The sequence below is a fragment of the Chanos chanos genome, chromosome 10 (assembly GCF_902362185.1).
Source record: "Chanos chanos chromosome 10, fChaCha1.1, whole genome shotgun sequence".
NCBI lineage: Eukaryota > Metazoa > Chordata > Actinopteri > Gonorynchiformes > Chanidae > Chanos > Chanos chanos.
In genome coordinates, this window is record NC_044504.1 from 35,449,847 (window position 1) to 35,462,408 (window position 12,562).

At 43.3% G+C, this 12,562-nt stretch overlaps 1 protein-coding gene across 1 annotated transcript; it reads left to right on the plus strand.

The window, feature by feature from the left end:
• The first annotated feature begins 5,074 nt into the window (after nucleotides 1-5,074).
• LOC115823551 (nectin-1-like) lies at nucleotides 5,075-12,091 on the plus strand. The gene is made up of 8 exons (XM_030787611.1): nucleotides 5,075-5,221; nucleotides 5,369-5,474; nucleotides 8,940-9,293; nucleotides 10,228-10,527; nucleotides 10,767-10,872; nucleotides 11,277-11,422; nucleotides 11,584-11,677; nucleotides 12,028-12,091. The coding sequence occupies exons 1-8, from the start codon at nucleotides 5,075-5,077 to the stop codon at nucleotides 12,089-12,091; spliced, it is 1,317 nt and encodes a 438-aa protein (XP_030643471.1).
• The last annotated feature ends 471 nt before the right edge of the window (nucleotides 12,092-12,562 follow it).

The window sequence follows — 12,562 nt, forward strand, 5'->3', positions numbered from 1 at the left end:
AACGACCTCTCGGTTGTCCACAGTGATAAGATGAATTTGATATGAAGCTGAACACATTTTATAGGCAACATTTTTGCTCCTGAACGCTTGTTTTTAAGCAGGAATGCAATTCGTTGGCTCAAAACAATACGGACTTGACCAGTTACACTAATTAGTCACTAAACTTCAATCAGGAACAGGACCACAGTTACTGTAATGTAGGTTATGCACAAACGTTACTGTCAATTAAAGACCACGGCTAGTAAATGTGTCCTATGCTGGAAAACTCCATGCTGGAATTTGACCTAGCCTAGTATTAACACAAAAGACACACAACAAAAAAAGCTTTTAAGTAGTGTATTTCATTAGTTTATTTTGTTACGAAATATGTAATTAGAATTGTTAATTTATTTCTGTCATCGATCGATTTCTCACCTTCACATTTAAAATATTTCATAAGGTTAACTTATAGCCTACTGGTGGTCAGTCAGCACAAAGATACCGCTCTGCGACGCCAAAGACTGATTGCGATGCGAACTCCAGACTGGTAGGCCTTTTATTTATGCTGTGTATTATCGGATAGAACGCAGTTTTGAGTGGCTGTTAGCGGCATGTCCATTGGGGAACGCTGATTGAGAAAGGCTCGCCGAGTTGACCGCTGTCCTGTTTAAGCTTTGAGAGTGACGAACTTTGGTTTTTACTATGCTCATGGATGTAAAATAAGCTATCAGTGCTGAAACTTCAATGGAACGTTTTGTTGGGTGTGTTGTTGATGCTCTGCGCAAACTACTGAATTGCTGAATTTCCACAAACGCAATATGAGTGAAACAAATGAATGAGTTGAAAACGATTATTCCGAAACAGTGGTTGGTAACCGAGACGTCAAACTTACTGCAAAGGTTGGGAAATAAAATTGAAAGGCTTCAAAAGGAGCACAAAACATGTAAACATAATCAAAGACTTGATACCTGCAATGAAGGAGCTTATGAAACAAAGTGACAATGCACAACAGTTGAAATCCCAGTTACAAACTCTCACTCGGTTCTTTGACACTGCTGTTAAGCTACATGAATCAGTAATCCCTTTACTGCCTGAGGATGAACGAACTAAGCAAAATGAATCGTTCTTTAGTATTGAAGGTTACAGCAGTACATTTAAGGATAATGTGACACGATGGCAGGATGGAAATGGAAGTTCTTCCAACCTAGTTAAATCTGATTTGGTTGCACTTTCAAATGGAAGATGCCTCTCAGGCAGCAGTTCAACCCATAGGCTCCATTACACCTCACAGAGACCTACAGGATGATGTGAACCCAAATGACATCATATCAAATGTGCAAAGCAAACGATCCGCACAAAGCTCTGCAAACGGACGAAAGTCTTCTGCGTCAACCGCCTCTTCTGCTCTCATTAAAGCAGAGGCTGACTTGGCTGCATTGACTGCATGACAAAAACTTTTGCAGGACAAAAAGTGGGTGTGTGAAGAGCTGCAAGCATGTCTGGTGCTAAAAGCACTGCAACAGAACTGTCCAATGCCATGAACTCTTATTTCAATAAAAGTCAAGGAAAGCCAACAAAGTTCAATGCTGATGCTGCCCCATTCATTCCTCAGATGTCAGAAGCATCTAAACAGGATCCACAAGTCATGAACAGCAGTAGTGATCCAGTCACAAGGCCTAAAGTCAAAATGCTGACCCATGATTCCCATTTTCAGCTTCCTACTTCAAAAGGCCACATACATAAGCCCAATCCTCATTCTGGTGCTCATGACGTTCATTCATGGCGTGGAACCACTCTTAATACTGAAGGTCTTTCAGGCAGTAATGATAAAAACAATGTTCTTGACACCATGAAAAGGCAAAATGAAATAACAACTTTACTGATACAACAACAGCAACTGTCATCTTTGCCTAAGAGAGATGTTCAGATCTTTGATGGTGACCCATTGCAGTATCACACATTCATGAAAGCCTTTGAGAATAGTGTTGAAAGCAAGTCTGATAGGTAGAGCGATTGTCTATATTTTCTCAAACAATTCACAAGAGGTCGCCCAAGGGAACTTGTCAGAAGCTGCCAGCTTGTTGACCCTGAGAGGGGCTATGCTCAAGCTAAGGCCTTGCTACAGGAGCATTTTGGAAATGAGCAAAGGATTGCAGCTGCTTACATGGAGAAAGCTCTGTCATGGGCTCCAATCAAATCAGAAGATGTTAAGGCTCTTCAGGACTACAGCCTATTCCTCAGAGGCTGTAGGAACGTAAGGAATGAGGTGCAGTACATGTATGAACTGGATTTGCCTGCTAACATGCTGACAATAGTGAAGAAGTTGCCCTACAAGCTTAGGGATCGCTGGAGAACATTGGCCTGTGAAATACAAGAGAGGCGTAACCAAAGGGCTATATTCAGTGATATTATTGTAACAGACCCTGTGTTTGGGAATATTCAAGACACATCGCCAGTATTAAGTAAAGGCATGAGCCAAACCCAGATCTAGGTCCAAAGAAAGGAGTTTTGTCCACAACTGTGACTACTGTGGAAAATAGGACCAACACTGGAACAAAGGAAAGGAAACCAGACACGGTCTCATCAGTCAAGAAAGTCTGTCTGTTCCGTGGAGGTGGACACACACTGGAGTTGTGCCCTCAGTTGGAGAAAAGGGTTCACACTGAGAAGATTGCTTTCTTAAAGGAAAATGGAGTTTGCTTTGCCTGTTTGCATCAGCAAGGACTGTAGAAAGTGTCTGTCATGCAAAGTGTGTAGTTTGAAGCACCCTACAATGCTTCATATCCACTCAAAGGAAAAGGGGACAGAATCAGAAACAGAAAGAGAACGGGACACCGCAGTGGGCAGTGCTCTAGTATCCAGTGGTCTTACCGGGGCTGGTGATCATGACTGTAAACCTCCCATAGTTCCAGTGCAAATCAAGTCTAAGAAAAGTAATAAGACATTGGTTACTTATGCTTTCCTAGATCAAGGTAGCACGGCTGTTTTCTGTACAGTCAACCTGATGAACAAGCTCAGCCTCTCAGCAAAGAGGACACATATCCTTTTACGGACAATGGGTCAAGAGAATGTTGTTAACAGCTGTGTTGTCACAGGACTGGACGTGGCTGGCTTACTCTGTCAACTGCCCAGTACCTACACCCAGGAAAGTATGCCTGTCCATAGGGGAAACATTCCATGTCAGAAGGATCTTAAGAGATGGCCTCGCCTGAAACGTGTTCGTCTACCAGAGATTGACTCAGAAATTGAGCTGCTGATAGGAACAAATGTACCAAAGCCACTGGAACCACTTCAAGTAATCCGCAGAGTGGATGATGGACCCTATGCCATTAAGACAATTCTGGCTTGGACTGTGAATGGACCACTGGGGGGAGGCAGTGGTGATGGAATGGATGTTGCAGCAGTCAACAGAATCTCAGTTTTGAACTTGGATGAGCTTTGGCAACAGCAGTTTAAAATGGACTTCTCTGAATGCAGTCATGATGAACAACCTAGTTTGTCGAGAGAGGACAAAGTTTCATGAAGCTGGTCACAGATTCAGTAGAGCTTGTAAACGGTCACTACCAGGTTGCATTACCTCTGAGAGAGAGAGTCAAGTGAACATGCATAATAATAGGAAGGTTGCAGAGCAGCATGCTCTAAACCTACAAAGGAGATTCAAGATAGATTTGTCATTTCAACAGCAGTACACAGACTTTATGAATGACATTATCTCCAAAGGATACGCAGAGTGAGTACCTGCAGAACAACTGGCACGCAGTGACGGGGGACTGGTATATCCCGCACCACAGCGTCTACCACCCTTGGAAGGGGAAGATTCGTGTGGTTTTTGACTGTGGAGCAACTTTCCAGTCAAAGTCTCTCAATGCTTAACTCCTGCAAGGACCAGATCTCACTAGCTCACTGACTGGAGTCGTGACTAGATTCAGGAAGGAACCAGTGGTGATCATGGCAGACATAGAGTCCATGTTTCATCGGGTAAGGGTACCAGCAGAAGATACGGATCTGCTTAAATTTTTTCTGGTGGCCCAATGGTGACCCAAGAGCTGGCGGACTTCAGAATGATGGTACATCTCTTTGGTGTGACTTCATCGCCAAGTTGTGCTGACTTTGCACTGAGAAAATGTGTTGAGGACAATGAGGGGCCGTTCTGTCTGGAAACTATTGAGAAACTTCCACACTGTTCTACGTGAATGACTGTCTTGTATCAACAGCCAGTGAGGAAGAGGCAGTGGCGCTCTATCGTGATCTGGTCTCCATATGTTCTAAAGGCGGCTTTAAACTGACAAAATGGATGAACAATAGGCGTTCAGCGATGGCTGCCATACCAGAAGGGCAAAGGGCAAAGGATATGAAGGATTTGGATTTTGAGCATGATTTACTTCCTGTGGAGAGAGTGTTAGGGATGCAATGGTGCATTCAGTCTGATGCCTTCAAGTTTAAGATTATGGTGCAAGACAGACCTCTGACAAGAAGGGGGATCCTCTCCATCATTAGTTCAATTTATGATCCTTTAGGAATCCTGAGTCCTGTTGTCCTTTCTGCTAAGATCATCTTGCAAAGGCTGTGTAGAAAGGAACTTGGTTTGGATGACCCTATACCGCCATCACTTGTGCAAGAATGGATGAACTGGTTAGAGGAGGTCAGTCAGTTGGGGTACTTCCAGATTGCTAGGTGTCTAAAGCCCCCAGACTTTGGAGAAGTCTCTGCAGCACAATTACACCACTTTACAGATGCGGATGAAGATAGCTATGGTGCAGTGTCTTATCTGCTCTTGCAAAATACATATTCACAGATGCATGCCGCCCTCATCATGGGAAAATCCAGGGTAGCTCCACTGAAGTCAGTTTCAATACCCCGCATGGAGCTTACAGCTGCTACCATGGCAAGCCGCATGGACACTTTCTGGAGAAGGGAGTTGCATATGCAGCTTCAGGAATCAGTGTTTTGGACAGATAACACATCTGTAGTAAAATACATCAAGGATGAAACCTCAAGGTTCTGTGCCTTTGTTGCTAATAGGGTCTCAGAAATTCTTAAAGTATCACAGGCATCTCAATAGAGGTATGTAAACACTTCATGCAGTCCTGCAGACATGGCCTCTAGAGGACTGAGGGCAGACATGATCTTGAGGAATGAGACCTGGCTGTCAGGATCCAAGTATCTTTTACATCCTGAACAGGACTGGCCTGTGAATCCAGATCATTCAGGTGAGCTCCTACCTGACCTTCCAGAGGTCAAGGTCAGTGTTACAGTGAATGCTGTGCAGGGTTCAGAAGACGTGGATGCAACCACTCATTTAATTCACCATTTCTCCGCTTGGACTCGCTTGAGAAGGACTATAGCTTGGATCCTTAGGTTTAAGAACTTGCTCTTGTGTCTTAGTCAGAAGTGGAAGCAGCTGGACGTGGCTTTTGCTCAGGCTGACTCAAGTGAACAACAGAGGCTTTCCTCAGAGCATGAAATGGCAGTGGCCAAAGGCCAGGCTTTTAGAGGTTTAATCACAGTTGATGAGTTGATGAATACCAAAAAGTGCCAAGACAGGGTCTGTCGAGATGAAGCTTGTAACAAGCGTCTGCTAAATGCTAAATTGTAAATTATAAGCTCCGTTCACTAGAGTTGGGGTGGATTACATTTGGCCCTTTGAAGTCAAGAGCCAAAGGAGTATAGTGAAAAGGTATGGAGTTATATTTACCTGTTTAGCAATACGAGTTATCCATATTGAAATAGCATCTTCATTGGATACAGATTCCTTTGTCAATGCGCTGCGACATTTTGTAGCAAGGCATGGCCAGGTCATGGAAATGCGCTCTGACAATGGAACGAACTTTGTTGGAGTAGAGCGTGAGCTGAGGGAGGCTATTGAAAGGTGGAATCATGCCCAGATAAATGACATTCTTCTTCAGAAGGAAAACAAATGGGTCTTTAACCCTCCAACTGGTTCACACCATGGGGGTGCTTGGGAAACACTGATCAGGTCAGAACGCAAAGTCCTCAATTCCATCATGAAAATGCAGAGTCTTGATGAGGAGGGGTTTCACACTGTCCTCTGTGAAGTAAAAGACATTATTAATGGTCGCCCGATCACCAAGGCATCTACTGACCCTAATGACTTGGAAGCTTTAACACCTAATCGTCTCTTGCTTCTGAAGACCTCCCCATCCCAACTATCAGGGGAGTTGCAAAGAGATGATGTCTAGGCTCGTCGCCGCTGGATCCAGGTCCAGTACGTGTCAAATCTGTTCTGGAAGCGGTGGGTCAAGGAATACTTGCCACAGTTGCAGGAACGTCAGAGGTGGTCTGGCATTAAGCACAATTTTGTGGCAAGGGACGTTGTGCTCATTGTGGATGAGACAGCACCTTGTTAATCTTGGGTTATGGGAAGAGTTGTCTAAACCTTTCCAGACAGGAGAGGATTTGTACGAAGGTTGCTTGTTAAGACCAAGACCAGTTGTTTGGATAGGCCCATAACCAAGGTCTGTCTTCTACAGGAAGCAGAGGTCTGACTCTCAGTTCTGAGAGGGCAGTTTTGTTTTGACAGTATGACTGACATTATTGACTGGTTGACAGAGCATGGTGGTAAAGATCACTAAAGATGTGCTTGAACCTCTGGCCTAGACTTGACTTGCATTCCACGAAGAAGAAGAACACACTGATGGAATACAAACAAGGATGTTTGTGAAGATTATATGTTTCTTATTTATGGTTTGTAATGTTGTAATTATTACAGTGTGATAATATTTGGGGGCTGGGATATAGGAGCCATATGCCATGTCCTATGAAATGTTTGTTTTGTGTTTGTATTTGCGCATCAACTTCTGGGTTTATGGTTGTCACGTGTCGGGCAGACACTGTGCAGCTTTCAGAAGGAAAAGAACATTTATTAACCTTAAGTGTTCCTTAGTAATTAAAGTTGCAGTTGTGTAAAAACTCTCCCTCCTTTTCACCCTTTTTTATCTATTTCTATCACTCTCACTCTGGCTCTCTACAATTTACAATTTACAATTTAGTTATTTGGCAGACGCTTTTTACCAAAGCGACTTACAATTGGTGCATCAGTCGGATTTCTAATACCTTCAACAGAGATCATAATAAGACTGAGCGTCAAATTGCCCTTTCGCATTGCGCCCCTGGAATACTTTTACAAACAGAAATACAAGACAAAGGTATTTTTTTTTTTTTTTTTTCTCTAGGGAAGGGAGGTTAGGCATTGGGGGACAGGTGTGTTCTAAAGAGGTGGGTTTTCAGTTTCCTGCGGAAGATGGTAAGAGACTCCGCAGTCTTGACTGCATGGGGGAGGTCGTTCCACCACCTCGGGGCAATGGCAGAGAAGAGGCGTGGTCGGGAGGAGCGGCTGCCGGGTTCCCGGAGAGAGGGGACCGTCAGTTGTCCGGAGGACGTGGAGCGGAGGGTCCTAGTTGGGGTGTAAGGCGTTATAAGAGACTGAAGGTATGATGGGGCAGAGCCTCTTGTGGCCTGGTAGGCCAGCACCAGTGTCTTGAACTGGATGCGGGCTGCTACCGGAAGCCAGTGGAGTGCAGTAAGCAGTGGAGTGACATGAGAGTGTTTAGGGAGGTTGAATACCAGGCGTGCAGCGGCGTTCTGCACGAGCTGGAGCGGCCTGATGGCGCAGGCCGGCAAGCCAGCCAGTAGAACGTTGCAGTAGTCCAGGCGGGAGATGACAAGCGCTTGGACTAGGAGCTGGGTTGCCTGTTGCGTGAGGAAAGGGCGGATTCTCCTGATGTTGTATAGGGCGAATCTGCAGGATCGTGTGACTGCTGCGATGTGCCCGGAGTATGTCAGCTGGTTGTCGAGGGTGACGCCAAGGTTTTTGGCTGCTGAGGTGGGAAACACCGCAGATCCCTCGATGGTGATTGTATTGTCGATCGCTGGGGAGTTCTTAGCAGGAAAAAACAGGAGCTCTGTTTTCTCCGGGTTAAGTTTGAGATGGTTAGCAGACATCCAGGAGGCAATGTCAGCTAGGCAGGCTGCGATGCGAGGTTGAACCTGGGAGTCAGAGGGGGGGAAGGAGAAGAACAGCTGTGTGTCATCAGCGTCTCTATCCCTATCCCCTTTGATCCCAGTTCTCTCTTTATGGCCCAGGCCTCCCTGCGTTCAAGACCAATGCGTATCAAAGCAGAAACCACTCGCGGTAACACCTAACAGACACCAGGCTCGATGTTTTAGCGCAGCAACCCCCAGACCATTTGGTCAAATGCTGATGACGTTTAATTGCGAGGGAGACTAGATCACCTCGGGAGGTTAGTTTCCCTGTGAGAATGGAATTCAGACCATGTCACAGGCTCCATCTGCATTGCTCTACTCGGGCGCAAACTATGTAGAACAAAAGAAAAATGAAACGAACCATACGATATTATCAATAAAATATGCATATCGAGTCATATCTGTTCGTATATTCATAAATGCGCGGTAAAACTTAAAAATAGCCAGGAGCCAAGTCATGAGCAGCTAATTGTATGACCATCGGTGTAACTGTGCTGTTTTTAATGATGAAGAAACCATATTTGGTCTTGTTCGGGAGCTTAAAGTGTGGCAGATACGGGTACACGGATGTAATTGTACTATTCTTTAATGGGAAAAAGTTATGTAAAAGTATTTCAACCGAGCTCAAATGAATGCTTCCCAAATTTCAAGAAGTGTCTCCTCCTTTCAGGCAGAGACACACCCAAAAGGATAGCAGCACCCCCCCCCCCCTTCCCCACAACCCCTAGATGCTGTTGTGTGTGTGTGTATAGCGGATGTGCCAGAATTTCTTCTTAGTATGAGTTACCGAATTGGGTGTGTTGTAGGACCAATAATTTATTTCAGGAGGAAACGTCCTCACAAGTACTTATCTCTAAATAGAAAGCACTTGACAAAACTCTAACAATATTAAAGGATTTTTTTATTCCTGCAGTAATACATGTGTTTTTTCCTTATCCTTACTCTTTAAAATACAGCTGCACAGGTCATCAGTCAAGACGAGACAGTTGCTGCTGGAGAGAACGCCAACCTGCTTTGCCAGCTGACCGGCTCCTCTGAGTCTGAACTCCTGTCTAGCATTACCTGGCAGAAAAAAACTGAGAAAGACACCAAAAAGCAAATATTTGCAAGCATCAGCCCAGATGGCAAGATATCCCTTTTCAATGGTGATTGGCAGTTTGACCGTGTGATTTTTATTGGAAACACTGAAGAATGCAATGGCTCAATTCAGATTAGGGGAGTTGACGTGATGGATGAAGGAGCCTACACTTGCATCTTCACCATGTATCCAGATGGCACTTATGACAAAACAATCAACCTTATGGTAACAGGTAAAAACCACTTAATGTTCTATCGATTAAAGGACAGATTCATGATTTTTTTGCTGCTGTTGTTTTTATGTGCATATTTTTATGATATTTGCATATCATTGACACACACTATACAAAGCACTGTATCGGTCTAGAGGTGCAAGTACCTCAACAAACTGATGATAAAATGAGAGGATTAAGTCTCTCAGGTTTTTTATTTGTTTGTTTCTTTGTTTTTTTGACTTGTCCCCATTTTTCTCCTGTCTTACATTTGGATTGGTCCTATAAACTGCAGCCACACTCGCATTCTCCCTTTGAAAGGCAGTAATATATGTGCCAAATCTATAAAGACAAGCAGCACAGGTGAGAGGACAGGGTCCTTTCAGGTCTCATGAAGACCTAGCTCATGAGTTAGAGTGATGTTTTTCAGCTCCCATAGTATCAAAGATTGTTACATGATCAGAACTAAGTATGAAGAACCTGTAGTGCTATGTACATGATAAGCAAGCAGTAAGTAAACAGTAAGAAATTTGTAATTAAAAATGGAAATTGAATGGGGGGGAGAAAAACAGTAATAAATTGATCATTTAAAAAGCCATACATACAACATTGTAAAATCAACTACAAGAACTTAATACTAGGATTGCCTAATACATAATAGGTCACCAATTTGATTCCCAGGACTGGCAGGAAAACATCCACGGCTGAAGTGCCCTAGGGCAAGGTACTTTAGCCCCAACTGCTCCCCGGCACAGGTGTGGTGCCCACTGCTCCTGCGCCTAGTGATTGTTTGTGCTCACTACTGTTGTGTAAAGATGGGTTAAATGCAGAGGTCAAATTCACTTCTCACTGCTCACAGAGTGTGGGTGTGATCATAGAGATTCAATCTTAATCTGAATCTTAATTTTAAAAACTACCTATGAACCTATCTAACCACTTCTTCTTTGTTCCCTAGTGCATCCCCTGGTGACAGTGTTTGTTGAAGTGGTTCCTGTAGTTGGAGAGTCTGAGGAAGTCATGGCAACCTGTACTGCTGCTGGTGCCCGACCTCCAGCAAACATCTCTTGGCGTCTGGGTTCCTTTAGTGACTCAATGAAAATAGTGACAAATTCCACAGTGCATTCTAATGGAACCTACACAACCACTAGTCATCTTATTAGCATTCCCACCAGACATGCCAATCAACAGCAGGTCCGGTGTGTGGTCAGTCACATAACAGGGGATCAGACAGTCAACTACACTATACACATCCACTGTGAGTTACTAAAGTAGAATTAAAAAAAAAACATAATGGTACTGCAACAGCAGCTGCTACATGCAGAAAGGTTGTATGATTTCGCTGAGAACATTGACCTGCCCGTAGTAGTGCCTGGACTGGAAAATCGCTTGTAATCTCAACTATAGCTGAAAGTGCAGAGCAGTTTTTGTTTTTAATTTTGTCAATTTATTATTCTTATTTTTAAAATTTTATTTGTGTTTGGGGTTGTCACTCAGATCCCCCTGAATCAGTGAAGATAATTCCTGTCGAACATACCACACAAGGTCGAGAGTTTCGTTGTGATGTAGAAGCCAATCCAAAACCAAGTTTCACCTGGATCAGGTAGTAACTATGTCCACACCTTTGATCCAAACTTACTACCTGAACTAAAGAGATGTCATCCATACAGTCTAAAGCAAGAGAGAAGACAGCTCAGCATTTTTGATTAGTTAACATTTATGGGAAATAAGTGTGTAACCAGAAGTTTACAGGTTCAGTGATCTGGTGCAGTGCTCTGTTACTGGAACGTACAATAATATTTGTGTGTTTGTGCAACTAATATGCAGCTAAAATCTTACAAACTTGTTGTTGATATGTTTTCTGTGAAAATCCCAAACTAGTACGAATGTAAAATACATAGATTAGCTGTAGGTTTAGTTTTAATGTGTCATGTAGTACGCAGTATATCATGACATATTAACCCCTCATTAACACATGCATTGGCAATACCATCCTTTTCCGGGCAGGGAAAATCACGGTCCTCCTGCAGGTGCACAGGAAGACAGACTGATTCTTTCCAGTTTGAGCCCAGATCTGAATGGTCTGTATATCTGTAAAGCCTCAAACCAGTATGGAGAAGCATCAGGTTCAGTCTATGTACATGTGAGCTTGGGTTAGTCATCTTTGTGGATATTTTTTATTAAACCATCATTTAGGATGAATATTATTCTTGTACATTCATACCTTGGTACACACATGTAGCAAATCATAATGTAATAACTACACATAACGTAATGACACACTCTCTCTCTGTCTCCCTTTATGTTTTCCTAGAGACCTCCAAAACTGCAGTCATCATTGCTGTCCTCCTCAGCTTCATCATATTCATTGGTTTACTATGTTGGATAATCTCTAAAAAGTATCCTGGGTAACAACATTTACTTTCACACACAGAATAAAAATATAAGAACAAGTCCTAATTTGGGGGCAAAATTTCAAGGTGTATTTCAAATGTTTCTAGATAGTTTTGGTTATTGAATAACTGAAATACTTTAAGCAGACTTATCATACAGACACAAATTAATCCTGCTGCAAACTGTTCTCTGTTATTTCAGGTTACATTTACCGTTTTCTACGCAACGACGTTCGCCTCGCAGAGGAATCCAAGAAAGGGTATGTGCAACAGGTTTCCACACATTTTCACGTCTACATATTAGCAACTTAGCTACTGTGAGTGTTTTAAACTGTTAATCCAGGTGGAATCTCTTTGTTTTTCAGGGAGAGAGTGGAGCTGCTGGCCGTGTGGTTGAAGAGGAAGAGGGAGAAGAAAGTGTTCCCATGACTCCAGAGTAGAATCCCACATCACTCTGATTCAGTCTTTAACAAACGGGGATTTAGACGACTTCCTCTTTTGATGTGTCTGTCCTCAAACACAGAGATGGTGGCAAAAGACTAAAGTCTATTTACAGAGAGATTAGAAGGGGGCAGCGAACAATTCATTGATCATGAACAGTGTGTTTTCTCTGTATAGTTTATGGGAAGTTTAGGATTCATAGGTCGCATCCTCAGCCGTTAGATACGCAGTGTCAGTTGTAATACTGTGTGTATTTATCTGTTGCCTTATTTATACTGTGGCCTTTTCTTTCCTTATCTTGGGACTCTGCCATGACGAGGTTAACAGGGAACAGGGTCTCAGTCAGACTTTGTCCCTCAACTCCAGGACTTACTCTCAAAATGCCAGGACACTCCTGAGAGGAAGTGCCCCATCATGAGGTAAATAAATGAGCCCTGCGCACAATTTACCCATAAACCC